This window comes from Canis lupus, chromosome 13 (assembly GCF_048164855.1).
Source record: "Canis lupus baileyi chromosome 13, mCanLup2.hap1, whole genome shotgun sequence".
In the NCBI taxonomy this organism is placed as follows: Eukaryota; Metazoa; Chordata; class Mammalia; order Carnivora; family Canidae; genus Canis; species Canis lupus.
Window position 1 is genome coordinate 36458409 of NC_132850.1, and position 15020 is coordinate 36473428.

Genomic DNA, 15020 nt, shown 5'->3' on the forward strand with positions numbered 1-15020 from the left:
TGTGTGTGTGTGTGTGTGTGTGTGTATACACACACACACACACAGGGAACACAGTATTCATTGTTTCTCTTCTGTTTAATCTTGTAGAACTATGTTACAAGTAATCCAGTTTTGTTATTTTGTGAGCTGTGACATAAACTGGAAAAGGAAGGGACTTTGGGTTCAGTGCTGACACAGCATCAGCTAAGTGTGTAGCAAGAAAGGTATTAGAATTTGAATGAAAAGAAGTTTGGCCCCATCCCTACCCCACAAGCCTCCTGCCAAAGAACAAGTGGCAATCAAGAGTATGCCTCAGGATAACTACTGAGCATTTAGTTAGAACAGGAGTCAGCAAACTAGCTGTTGGGCCAGATTTGTTCTCCCTTCCCCACCTATTTTTCTGTTACTGGTGGACTTTACATTTTTAAGTAGTTTGGGAAAATATCAAAAGAATGGTATTTTGTGACACATGGAAATTATAAGAAGTTCAGTATTTCCATAAATAAAGTTTTATTGGAGCATAATTACACTCATTGGTTTATGTATTGTTGTGGCTACTTTTACACTACAGCAGCAGGATTGATTAGTTACAATAGAGACCATATAGCCTGTAAAGTGTGAAATATTTACTGTGTGGCCTTTTACAGAAAAACTTTGGCAACCCTAGAATTAGAGTAACTCCACTTTGATCCATCTTATTTATTGTTCTTCCCCATAGGAGTTCACTTGAAGAAAGGGTTCTACTGCCTTAAAAACAAGTTTGGGTTTTTTATTTTTTTTTTCTAAGTATGTAAACTTTTCAAAAGGTCAGCCCAGCCAAACAAGCATTCTTGTGCTTTTGCCACTCTGGAGACAGCAGGGTGGAGTTCACAACTCATTTTAGAAATACTTGAGTAATTCAAGGCAATATTTGAAGATACATTATGGGTGATATAAAGATTAACCATTTATGCTACCAGAGATTTGTCTGGTAGAGAGATAAGAAACATATTCCTTCTTTTATTATCATTTTTTGCATATTTTTCTCAAAAGAGCATTAAACATCACTTTAAAAAGGAGGCGTTTTACTTGTCTTTCATTTTCTGGAATTGATACCCCGCAAATTGCTACCAGTACAAGCAAATTCCCACTATTCCTCATTTTCCCAAACTCAGGGATATAGTCCCTAGAAATATCACTCTAAATTTAACTGCCTCCCCTTTGTTTCCATAGCATCTGATACAATCCTGTAATTATTGATTTGCTTGATGTTTCTATACTAAACCATAAGGAAGTTTCCCTGTCTTCCTATTTAGATGCAGGAGGAACTATTTGTTATTTTAGATGGTGTAGTATAATATTACAGAGTATTGGCTTTGGAGTCAGACCTATCCTGCTTTCTGTATCTCAGTGAATCTGTTTCATCTTCTACGCAATGGAAATTAGCAATAATAATGATAGAAATGATGATCATACTTTTTAGAATTTGTTGTGAACCTTAAATGAAATGATGCAAGTAGAATGCTTAGGTAAGCCTTTGCCATATGGTACTGTGTTAGTTGTGTTGCTGTTTTGGTGGTGGTTGTTACTGTATCTCTATTACCTAACATAAGGTCTTTTTTAAAGTATTAAATATTTTTGTTGAATGGAGTCAAGGTTTATTTTTAAACATATCACCAACTTTGTGCTTTTAGAGAAGACTGAAAGTTAAAATTAAACCTTGATTTTTATCCAGAAAATTGTCCCATAGATTTTTTCATCCAACAGATACTGATGTATCTGATGGAATTGAAGTTTTTTGTTTTTGTTTTTTTGTTTGGTCTGGTCTGTTCCAAACCTGTGCCCTTACCACCTAGCTTATATAAAGTTGAAGTATAAATTGAGTGATTACTATGGGCCAGGTACTGTTCTAAGTGCTTTGTATTTATTTAGTCCTTATAAGAACTGTATGAACTAGGTATTATTATTATTATTCCTATTTTAGGATGAGACAGCTGAAACACAGGATTATAAACTGTCATAAGATAGCCAGTAAGAAGCATAGTTAGGATTTGAACCTATAGTCTGGCTCCAGAGTTTTTGTTCTTAGCCACCATGTTCTTTTTTTTTTTTTTTTTTAATTTTTTTTTTATTTATTTATGATAGTCACACACACAGAGAGAGAGAGAGAGGCAGAGACACAGGCAGAGAGAGAAGCAGGCTCCATGCACCGGGAGCCCGATGTGGGATTCGATCCCGGGTCTCCAGGATCGCGCCCTGGGCCAAAGGCAGGTGCTAAACCGCTGCGCCACCCAGGGATCCCTTAGCCACCATGTTCTACTGCTTTTATTAGTCACAGAGTCTCTGTTTGCCATATGGTTGTATTTAAGAAACAGCTTATTTTGGGTAACTTCTTGGAGTTTTAAGTTTGTTTACAGTGTTGAGCATGTGGTAGATAATACATATTTGTGCTTGAATGAATTAATGACTGATGGTATGATAAAATTATAATTAATGTAATATAATCATTGCTTAATTCTTGGCTTCAAGTAATCCCGTCTTTTCACTGTAGGTCCTCTTAGGAGCTATCTATAACAAGGACATGGCTATTTTGAAGCCATCTACTCTAATACTACAAATATTTGGGCAAAGAAATTGCTTAACAAATCTATTTATATTCCTAAATTCATTTTTTCTTGCTGGTACCCACTCAGAAAAATCTGTGTTTAGAGTTTTTCCTTTTTTGGGTCCCTCTGTTGAATTGTTTGTAGATTGTTTAAAAAATGTTAGATGGCATTGTGACAGACAATTCACTTTTTAATAGATGAAGCTTTAAAGAATTTGGGCATACTGGTCATGATAGTGAAGTCTGGTATTGAACTTGTCCTCTAAAACTTTTGACATAGTAATCATCTTGAAGTTTGCTTTATTTTATATGTCTCTTTCAGAATTCTCCACTTTACCAGTACTTACAGGATCTGGGACACACAGACTTTGAAATATGTTCTCCTCTGTCACCAAAACCAGAAAAAAGCACAGTGACAGAGGGACAACAAAAGCTTCCTGCAAGAGCCCTGCCAAAGGTAAGAAAGCACATTCAATCTCTATGATTAATCTGTTTTTTTTTTTAAAGATTTTATTTATTTATTCATGAAAGACACAGAGAAAGAGGCAGAACCATAGGCAGAGAGAGAAGCAGGCTTCTCACAGGGAACCCAATGCTGGACTCAATCCCTGGACCCTGGGATCACGCCCTGAACCAAAGGCAGATGCTCAACCTCTGAGCCACGCAACGTCCCATCCCTATGATTAATCTTTTATTCTTCACCTCACTGATTATTTAAACTGCCTTTGCCCTTATCCTTGCAAAGAAACAAACAAACAAAAAAAAACATCTTAAAAGCACCTCCATGTCTTCCCCAACACTGGTAAGACTTTATTTTTTATTTCATAAGTACAAAACTGTTTAGATAAATATAACTCCTTACTGTTTTGGACTATCTCAATAATTTCTATAATGAATGGAAATTAAAGTGGTTGAGGATTAAAATATATCATTTCTTTAAAATATTGAAGTTGTTTGGAAGGAAACCAGAAAAATATACTAAAACCTTAAAGAGAACTCAACCGTTAGGACTTTTGTATTAATTGGAATTCTTTCTTTATGTATTATTTTTTAAAAGAGAGCACAAGTTGTAAGAAAGCAGATTGATAACATATTTCGTAAGCAAGGATATGTGATGGAGTGGGTATATTTACCTCAATTTGTGATACCCTTTATAACTCCACAGAATCCTTTTATGTAATAAATATCTCAGTTGATGTATAAAATTGTAAGGCTGAGATACGGGAAGAATCTCCAATTATGTTCTATAAAATTCATTTACTAGATTCATTTATGTTCTATTAGCCATACTTAATAAAATTAAAAAATATTCTAGTACATTTCAGTTTTAACAAAAGGAATTCTAATTTAATAGAAAAAATAAACCAGATTACCTCATTTCTTGAACATTCTAGTTTAATCAGTGTTTTATTATAAGACATCATTATTTTTGGGAGGAGGCTTTTTAAAGTTTTCAATTAGTTACTCTGTGGTAATAGAGAAGGAAGTCTTTTTTCTCCTGTTCTTAGAAAAACCTCTAAAATGTGAGGTAACCAGGCTGGGGGGCCATTTGCAAGAGAAGAAAAAATACCAGAGAAATGTTTTTTTGACTGATGCTTCCAGGGTAGGATTTAGAGAGTTAGAGCTCACATGGATCAGAACCAGTTTGCTAGTCCTCTGGACTTAAACTCTTTCTCTTTCTTCTCTCTGCCCCTTTCAAATATGATTGTTCCTGGGAAGTGTTTTGAAAGCAAAACCAAAGGATATAGCTAATAGGTTATTTATAGATTAAAACTTGGATTTGAGATTACTTGGCAACAGAAGACAAGAATGGACCATGGGATAGTCTTAGGCAGGATATGGGCATTGGCCTTTGTTGTTGTTGTTGTTCAAACTTGGGCTTTACAGGTATTTAATCCTTTTCATTTATGATAGGTATTTTTACATATAGAAGTGTTATTAATTTATAACTAACTAAAATGAGAGTTTAAATTTGCTAGTCCTCAGAAATTAAAAAATACCCAAAGAATGTTTTCAAAATTACCACATCTAGAAAGTTCCTTTAGTGTTCATATTACATATTTCAACTGTATGAGCTATATTTTTCTAAAATGGAGTTTTTCTAAATCTGGGACAGCTAAATTTTAGAAAGATTTATTGCATTATTTAGTTCCTTCTCAAGGGATATATTTTTAGAATTGCCCCCAAAGTTCTGTTCAAGCAGTGAAGTACCAGTTATTTTCTTTGGAAAGCAAATTTTTTGTATAATATGAGATCGTGATAAAACTTATTAGCCTTAATCACTCTTTTTTAACTTTTACTTTTTAATGTTATCATGATGTACTCTTACTGGTATTCTCACTATGAATATTCATTCTCTGTATATTTTTTCTAGTTTTCCTGTGATTATTCATAAATGTTCCTTCCATAAAGTTTTAGCATCAGGCCTCTTCTCTGCTTGGTCAGTTTTTCTGAGTGATCTCCTCTTCTTTCTTGCCCTCATTGACCACTTATGTGTGTTCTCTGTCTTCACTGAAAGCTAGATGTTTGTTAAACATTTTCACCTAGACTGTGCTCCAGGAAACAGATTCATATATGTAAAACAAACAAAATATTCTTCCCATGTTCCCAAATTACCACTCTTTCAGTTAACTTAAGATTTCCTATTACTCCCACATTAATTTGGTCTCTAAATGATATATCAAGTGAACTTCTTATGTCTTGAAAATCCAACCCTTATCCTTTACCATTTTTTTGCTATCCTACTTAAGGCCTTTGTCAGTATTTAGCTGGACTATTAAATATTCTCCTAATCATGCTTCTTGGCTACAGTCATTTCCTGCCAGTACTGCCTCTGCACTGTAGCCAGTTATTTTTCTTAAATGCTGATTTTTATTGTTTCATTTCCTTGCTTAAAAATCTTTGATAGGGGATCCCTGGGTGGCTCAGTGGTTTAGCACCTGCCTTCGGCCCAGGGCGTGATCCTGGGGTCCTGAGATCGAGTCCCACATCGGGCTCCCTGCATGGAGCCTGCTTCTCCCTCTGCCTGTGTCTCTGCCCCTCTGTGTGTGTGTGTATCTCATGAATAAATAAATAAAATATTTTTAAAAAAAATCTTTGATAGCTCCTCACAGCCTACAGGATAAAGTCTAAACTATTAGGGCATGTAAGACCAAAGCCCTTTAAAACCTCTCTCAGTGATCATGACTATTCCCTTCTTCCTTTGGGTCTTAGCCTGTCCCAGTTTATGCCACCATGCCCATGACATGTGCTTCCATGGCTGTCCCCTTTATTCATCCTGTTCTCTTACCCAGAATTTTCCTTCCTCCTTTGTTAAATTCCTGCTCATCTGTTAGGGCATAGCTTCAGTGTTAGCACCTCTTGACCTCTTTTCCTACATTTTCTCAAACCTTAAATTGGTTTGTAATTATTTATACCATGTCTTATATACTAAGTTCTTAAAAACAGCAGTTAAGTATAGTCATCTTTGTTCCTATGACCCTTTTTCTATACCAGGGATATAGTAATCACTCAACAAACGAAAACTTCATTTACTAGCATATACAGGAAATGGCTATTAACATTAAGGTAAATTGAATTTTTGGCTGACTAAAAATATAACTTTTACTCAGTACGAGATACTTTTTCTAAAATTGATTAAAATATCTTTCTGCCATAGATAGCATTGTGGAATGAAATGTTCTTGGTATTTGAGAACTGGGTGCATCGTTTGGTTTTCATTTTGAAATACATACTGTCATCATTTTGAGATATTCAAGGTAAATGGGCTGCATCAGGATAACTTCTGAGTGTTCTTTAAAAAATCTACTTTCAGGTCTCATTTCAAACTTACTGAGTCTGAACCTTTAGTCTGGGGACCCAAGAGTTATATTTCTAACTGAAATCTCTAGGTGATTCTGATGTGCAAGTAAATGTAGGAACTATTAAGAAGCCTGAGACATAGTGACAAACGATATAACCTAGATGATTTCTTTTCTCCCTTTTTCTAATAAAAATTCTGATTGATTAGAAGTAAGTTATTTGAAGTTTTTCTGCTGTTTGGATATGTTTAATAAATCCTATACTATGTCATTCATCTCCTTCAGCAAGGCATCCTGTTAAAAGTGGCTGAAACCATCAAAACTTGGATTTTTTCTCAGTACAATAAGAAAGATGACTTACTTCACAAGTTGGTAAGTGTTTGCTCTACTTCTTTGTCAGTTTTCTGAGCTCCGGTTTATTAGTGACAGAATCTAGTGAATCAGAATGTTTTGCTACTGATTTGGGCAGTGATTGATTCTAAATAGAAATTCTGAAAGGAGAATAAAATCTCTGAAGGAAGACTACCCGCCTTATTAAGTGTTAATAAAGTTTGTTGGTGTCACCTAAAAAAAAAGAAAAAAGAAAAAAAAAAACACCAAGAATTTCTTCAGTAGTTGTGGATCTTTGAATTTGGATTTATTAGTATTATTTCATAGTTTTTTTCAAGAGGCTATTAGCTATTTAGAATAGAATATTCTGGTAGTTATTAATACCTTATTTGTTAGATTATTAATTTCCTGCTGCTATCTTTCTCCATTGACAAGTATTCCTCTCAATAGGGAAAGGAATATATCTATTAGTGAGATCTTCTCCCATTTCGTTAGGAGCCCGTCTTTTCCTTATCCCACAGTCTGTGATTACAAAGTTTGGACAAAATCAAAGTGGTTCCCCTCTAATTTATTTATCATTAATTTATCATTTTCTGACAACTTCATATGTAAAATTTAGTTTCCTGAGACTACTAATCACAGAATTTTCCAAAGACTTGGATTTGTGGCCATTGAGAGTCTTTGTTTTCCTGGGAGACTTGTTTTTTTTTCCTTTTTTCCTTACTCTCTACTGTAATAGATCTGGAGTTTGACCTCTGACCCTCAAGGGGGAGTGCTTCAACTTTGTACATCCTAAGCAATGCAAAATCCAGATAGTATAGCTAAAAAAATCGAAGTTAGGAAGTTCTCATGGCTCTCAGAAGGAATAATCAAGTTACAAGAAAGCATATTTCAGGATCCTCTGCTGGTCTGTGACCTTAAGATGATGATAATTATCATTCTTGTAAATTATCATTTGTAAAGAGATGTTTACAAAGTGCTTTCACATTTTGATTTGGTAATCCAAACACTATAAGGTTTAGTGCAGTTTACCAGTTGGAAAACCTGAGATTCAGATAGTTTGGTTTAAGATTACTTATTAAGTGAATTGTTCAAGAATGGTTAGGTAGAAAGTTATAGTTAGAATTTGAACTTAGGTCTCCTGTTTCAAAGCCCAGGCTCTCCATTATAACATACCACTCTCTAGCTTGAGTATTATTATGTATTGACTGACTTAAATTACTTTTTTAGCAATCCAAATGGGCAAGTTCTCTGTTCAGGGTTTCATCTTTGTAGGTATGTTGAGAAGGTCAATGAAGTGTCTTGTCACCTACGTAGAATATCATCTCTATCCAGGTGGAGCCATCCTCTTCCTTCAGAGATACTAAGACTGTGGTAAGGTATATGGATCCATATACATTTTTCTGTGGTTTAATCATAGTCTACATAGTCCTGATCTTTTCATTCTTGGTTCTTTGTCACTGGCCGCACATTTCACTGTAAAGCTCCAGCTTCTATATGCATTTCTTTTGTGCCTGTATTATAGAGAACTGTAAGAAGTACATACCAAAGAAATCATTTACTAGTAATGGAACAAGGAATTACCCTGTTGGCTTCTGGCATGAGATGCTTGACTTTTCTCTCAGCCATGACATATTTAAATTTTTTTGGCTATACAGATACTGAACCATTCCCTCTTTCCTTTTATAAAAATACTGGCAGTTGTTCCATGATAGCTGAACCTTTTGCCATTGTTCCTTTTTATTAAAGTAGTAGTACTTAGAGATTAAAAAAAAAAAGTTCTTTTATAACAATTGTAATGGTAGTGGTATTTGCACTTTTTAAGCACTTTTTAGCCTGTAAAGTGCTTTCACACATGTTATCTCATTTGATCTTCATCAGCTTTATGAAACAGCACAATATATTTAAAAATATACAAGATCATTGAAATATATTGATGCATGAATAGTTCCCTTCTCTATCTCTAGGGGTAAAAACAAATCTCTCTCTTCTTTAGCTGTGCTTCTCATACCCTTTCATTCTATACAGGCAGAAATCTTTTGAGTTACCTTCTCATACCATTTTTCCATTTAGATCCTTAAAAGATCCTGTTACCCATCAAATCGAGTCTAGTTCATCACTTCAGCATGAAAAAGTCTGCATAATTTAGCCCTGAACTACCTTTCCAGCCTTATCCACCATGTTTTCATCAGCCAACCCAGTCTTCTTTTTCTTTTATTCCACTTATTCTGTATGTCTGTTTTTGTGCCATTATATTGTGGTAGAATTCTTTCCATTTTTCCTCTTTTATTGCAGTCTTTTCCTAAGTAGTCCTAGCTCTTCCTCAAGGCCTTTCCTACAAACTTCAGCCTATTGGATCCTTATTTTCTTTAGAAATATAGTAATAATTATCCATGCCATGTTTTGTAGGTTTTTGTATTGTGGGTGCTTTTCTTTATTGTATTTTAATTATTTTATGTGTACTACCAACATTAACAGCCAACACTTACATAGTACTGACCACATAAATGCTCACTGTGCACCACTTAATATTTTATGAATATTGACTTAATTCTCACAACAACCCTATGAAGTAGCTACTATTCTTAGGCTCATTTTGCAGATGAGGAAACGGAAGCAGAGAATTAAGATGTGGAACCAGGATATAAACCTACGTACAAACTAGGTCTTGGTACTCATACTGTTGAGGGTGAGCCAAAGTTCACGTGGTACACCACCCCACAGCATACAGCACCCAATCATACAGATGATACTAATATTTAGTCAATCAGAATTAGTACCTTTTAAAGGTCTTCATTTATTTGAGACTTGGACCTGAGTCCAAATAGGATTATTATGAAGTGTTTCTTTTTTTTTTTTTAAGATTTTATTTATTTATTCATGAGAGACACAGAGAGAAAGAGAGGCAGAGGGAGAAGCAGGCTCCATGCAGGGAGACTGATGTGGGACTCGATCCCAGGTCTCCAGGATCATTCCCTGGACTGAAGGCAGTACTAACCCGCTGAGCCACCCAGACTACCCAGGAGATGTTTCTTAATATAACAGGTATCTATTTCCCCACTACTTTGATTGCAGTATTGCAACAGCCTCTCTCTTTAATGCAATTCTCATTTTTATAATTAAAGAGTATCATACAATTTTATAATTTATCCTTAAGAAAAAATTTATCAGTTTAATAAATCTTTCATTTTATGATCAGAATATAGTCCAAATTCTTCCTTTGTAGAGGCAGTCTAGTACTAGATAACACTGCTTTAGTTATTTAGAGTGTCTTGGTCACTTTCAAGTTTATTTGTATGTTTAGGTGATTTTAGGTAGTGAGTCACATTCTAGAATCACATATTCCTAGAGCTATTAGTACTGCCTCAGAGCAGAATAGTTTTGAGGAAACAACCCACTTTTGCAGACAGGTCTGATGCCAAGGATGATGTTAAAGAAAATGTGTACCTCATTAAGCAACATATCTATACAAGGAACTATGAAGAGCGAAAGCTCTCTTTTATGTTAATAGCTTTCCCCCTATCTCTGAGCTATAGCCTTCCTTTAGTGAAGCTTCTTTAAACTTCCCATATATAGGTGCATAGAGGTCTCATAAAAGTACAATTTAAAGCTTTTATAGCAAAAATTTAATTTTTAATACTTAATATTTTAATATTACTGTGGGGGGGATCCAAGTCAAATAATAAGGCCAATGTGTGGAGATTTATTTCAAAGATTACTTGAAAAGCTGCCGTGATCCTCCTTCCACCCCTTCTCCAACAGTGGTATAAAGTGAATTGTGCTATTCTGTTTATGAAAGTGGGGTGGAGGGTCAAATAATTGGTTCCTAATGTTAGAATCATGATTTTTTTAAGGTTTATTTATTTTGGAGAGAGAGTGAGAGTGAGCTGAAAGAGGAACAGAGGGGGAGGTAGAGAGAGAATCCCAAGCAGACTCCATGCTGAGCATGGGACCCAATGTTGGGCTCAGTCTCATGACCCTGAGATCATGACCTGAGTCAAAATCAAGAGTCAGATACTTAACTGACCAAGCCACCCAGGTGACCCTAGAATCAATCATGATTCTAAGAAGAGAAAAGAGGCACATGAAAAGATGCTCAGCATCCTTAATCAAGGAAATGCAAGTCAATACCACAATGAGGTATCACCTTACACCTGTCAGAATGGCTAGTATCAAAAAGACAAAAAATAACAAATGTTCCAAGGATGTGGGGGAAAAGGAACCCTCATGTAATGTTGGTGAGAATGTAAATTGGTGTAGCCACCATGAAAAACAGTATGAAAGCTCCTCAAAAAATTAGAAATACACATGTAATCTAGTAATTCCACTATTTGACTATTTACTCAAAGAAAATAAAAACACTGATTCAGAAAGATAAATGTACCCCTATGTTTATTGGAGCATTAGTTACAATAGCCAAGATAGGGAATCAACCTAAGTATCCAATAGATGAATGGATAAAGAAGAATGGTAGATATATTCAATGAATATTACTCAGCCTTAAAAAAAGAAAGAATGAATTCTTGCCATTTGCAACAATATGCATGGACTTAGAAGGTATTATACTAAATAAAATAAGTCAGACAAATACTGTATGATTTTACATATATGTAGAATCTAAAAACCAAAACAAACAAAAAAGCAGAAATAGACCCAAAAGTACAGAAAACAAACATGGTTGCCAGAGGGGTGAGGGATAGAAGGATGGGCAAAATGAGTGAAGGAGAGTGGGAGCTTCAGGCCTCCAATTATAAAATGAATAAGTCACAGGGATGAAAAGGCACAACAGTGGGAATTTAGTCACTGGTACTATAATAGTGTTATATGGTGACAGATGGTAGCTACACTTATGGTGAGCTTAGCATAATGTATAGAGTTGTCAAATCACTGTGTTGTACACGTGAAATTAATATAACATTGTGTGATAACTACAAAAAAAAAGAAAGGAAAGGGAAGGGAAAAAAGAAAGGAGAAGAGGCAGTGGTTTAAAGATGAAAGAAATGTGTTGCACAGGTGCATGCAGGGTGTGTCCATAGATGGTAAAAAAAAGTCCTACCAGGAAGACCAGCATTCCAAGAAGATGTTCTTGTTTTAGATAATTGAAAATCAATAAAGGAATGCCTGGCAGACTCAGTAGATCATGTGACTCTTGATCTTGAGGTTGTGAGTTCAAGCCCCACTTTGGGCAGAGAGTTTTCTTTAAAAAAAAAAAAGAAAGAAAATCAATAAATATGTCCATATAGGACTAATATTAATTAAAAATATTCTCCTCAGGGCGCTGGATAGCTCAGTTCGGTTAAGCATCTGCCTTCAGCTCGGGTCATGATCCAAAGGTCTTGGGATCAAGCCCTGCATCGGGCACCCTGCTCAGCAGGGAACCTGCCTCTAGCTCTGCCTGCCATTCTCTCTCTCTCTCTCTCTCTCTCTCTCTCAAAAAATAAATGAAAATCTTAAAAAAAAAAAAAAGTTCTTTCTTCTCCTTCTCCAGAAGTGATATATAACACACAATTGAGAGGACATGCACTCATAGTTAGATAGTTAGGTATATGGATCACTGCATTCTTTTTTTTTTTTTTTTTTGGATCACTGCATTCTTATTAAGTCCCCATTATGGTCAACTTAGGCAGGATAGGTTGGCTCCTGTGTGGGAATGATTAACTGGCTAAGAAGAGCAAATCCATTGCCTTCAAACCCTAGTTTTACTTTAATAGCTAAAGGCCTTGTCATTAAAAGATCTCTCTTTATTTTTATCTTATAATAGGACCATTCTATTCCTAAATTTAATACATAATAAAACTTTGTATTTTTCATGCAGCAGACTCCATTTAGAGAAATATAACTGATTACCAAAGATTTAGGATCTGAAATTAGAATTCTGGAAAGTTACTTATTCTCTTTGGGCTTCAGTTTTCTCCTCTATAGAACATAGAGGAGGATGGAAATGTACATCATGGAGTTTTTGTGGAAGTTCACCTGTGTAACATTGCTACTTTACCTCTCACCTTTTTTTTTTTTTTTTTTTTTTTTTATGTTTAGCTATTTATTTAAGTAACCTCTACACTGAACATGTGGCTCAAACTTGTAACCCTAAGATCAAGAGTTGGATTCTCCTCCTCCCTAGCCAGCCAGGCACCCTTCGTCTTTCACCTTTTTACCATGTACACTCTATGTAAAACTGAAAGGAATGACTTGGCTTTTGTTCTTCCCATCCCCCTCTTCCAACTCTTTGATCTGGTCAGTTCTTGTGCATGCTCTAAGACTGAGCTCAGGCATCACCTCTTCTCCTTTCTCCAACTTCATTGCAAGTTTTGGTTCCTCTGTGCCATTTTCGTAATACTCCAGCATACACCTTATTGCACTCTTTGCTCATTATGTTGTAACTGTTTACTTTTTAGTCCTCTTCATTAAATTGTGAATTCTTTAAGAGTAGAGACTTGTATGTTATGCTCATTTTTTGTGCCCTTGGTGTCAAGTATGGTTCCTGGTATATATAATTTTTTTGATAGAAGAAAAAGAGGAAGGAATAAATGAGCTAGTGTATGTGAAAGCATTTTGTAAACTATAAAGTGCTATGCACATGTTAGTGTCGTTTTGCATTACATTCCTTAATGTTGTGTTTTTAATATCCAAAGTCTGTTTTTAGGTCTGGATCCTGCTGATGTAATTCTTACTTTATTGGCCATATTGTTACAGTATCCAGGGACAGCATCTTATGTTACAGGATTATAGTTTCCATGCTCTGTTCCAGCAATTTAATTAATTAGGCTTAACTAGACAGGTTTATTAGTCTATAGATACTTCACATTTCTTTATTAAAAGTTTATAATTCACATCTGGTGGCTCAGTAACATCCATCTCAATCTTTGCTTCACATTTACAGTGAAACTAAAATCCCATACATCATACTAAAGATAGATTGATTGGACTGTTGTATCTTCTTCTTGGAGGCTATACTGAAAATAAATTCTCTAAATTTTGTTAGCATATTAGGAGCTTAGCCTTTAATACAAAATTATGTATGTAATAATGCCTCTCTTCCGGTTTTTTAATGGCAAGGATATTGGATTCCGACTCGACTCACTACATACCATCCTGCAACAGGAAGTTCTGTTACAAGAGGATGTGGAACTGATTGAGCTACTTGATCCCAGTATCCTGTCTGCAGGGCAACCTCAACAACAGGAAAATGGACACCTTCCAACGCTTTGCTCCTTGGCAACCCCTAATATTTGGTACTGTCCAGAAATCATCTATCCTTTGCTTATGTATATGGTATTAGCAGAGGAAATCCATCATCATATTCTCTATTGTAAAGACATAAACATTCCATACATTTTAACATAGTAATTAATGTAATGATACCAAAGAGGCTTTTTTTTTTTAAGTACCTTTCCAAAATAAATACTATTTAAAGTGAAGCTGGAAAAAAATCCTATTGTTACATATTTTAATTCAGTATAATTAGTTTTGTGTTTAATAACCCACGAGCAGGCATAACATTGCCCCAGGAATCTCTCTTACCCATATATCTGTATACATGTGTGCGTGCAGTCCTAGCCAATTCTTCATATATCTTTAAAGTTAATAGATTATATCATAAACACATTATAGAAATATCAATAATAGGATGGGACATGAGGTAAAACAGTCAATTCTTGATTTGTTGGCAAGAAGCTGTAGAGGATAGACTGACAATTCAATCCTTAAAACTTTTTGACTACTTGAAGTATTTGTGTCTAATGCAGAAATCCCAGGCCATGATTTTAGAAAGAATAGCAAAAAGGATTTATATATAAAGAACTGTTCATGTCTTCTTCCTATTAAAGTATGGGTTTATTAAGTGAACAAAATCATTGCTTGAACTATTCAAGTTATCCAGGCAGTTACATAACATTGGCCTCAGTGTTCTGAATTTATGTCTTCCCTGTCATGCTGACAAATGTTTCATACTGTAACAGGTAGCAAGGTATGTCTTCTAAATCTGTAGCACTCAGCATCATGATGAAGTAAAGCATCTTATCCTTTACAAATATAAGAATGCAAGGGGCTGCTACAAGGAACCAGGGTTTTAAGAATTTTACAGCTTTAACTTTCAAGTTTCCTTTAGCCATGATGTGATTAAGCAGCCTTCAGGCCTGTAAATACTTTTAGATTTTGCTGTTAATACATAAAAGTATATGATGAGATTTTGCTTTGATATTATCAGTACCATCTGAAAGTTAAAGGATTCCAAAAGAAATTAGGGCAGGTAAATATTTATTAAGAAGCATTCTTACACGTGACTTTCTTTATAATGATTATTAAACTATCTTTAAGTGTTTTTCTAG

The 15020-nt window shown here is 35.0% G+C and overlaps 1 protein-coding gene and 1 long non-coding RNA gene across 9 annotated transcripts in view; one reads left to right on the forward strand and one right to left on the reverse strand.

Annotated features, from left to right (window-relative positions):
- The window catches only part of VEZT (vezatin, adherens junctions transmembrane protein), a 74011-nt gene that overhangs the window by 24311 nt on the left and 34680 nt on the right, over window positions 1-15020 (forward strand). For 4 of the 7 annotated variants that reach the window (XR_012005855.1, XR_012005856.1, XM_072773127.1 and 1 more), the window contains exons 2-5: window positions 2886-3020; window positions 6649-6735; window positions 8029-8067; window positions 13750-13925. Coding sequence is in view for 4 of the 7 variants with exons in the window: in XM_072773127.1 (XP_072629228.1) it covers window positions 2886-3020; window positions 6649-6735; window positions 8029-8067; window positions 13750-13925 (437 nt within the window). In the remaining 3 variants the exon portion in view is untranslated. The remainder of the gene's footprint in view (window positions 1-2885; window positions 3021-6648; window positions 6736-8028; window positions 8068-13749; window positions 13926-15020) is intronic. The other 3 variants (XM_072773128.1, XM_072773129.1, XR_012005857.1) reach the window with 2 other exon arrangements.
- LOC140602897 (uncharacterized) overlaps window positions 1-15020 on the reverse strand; it is a 35048-nt gene that overhangs the window by 17468 nt on the left and 2560 nt on the right. The gene's annotated exons all lie outside the window — the stretch shown is intronic.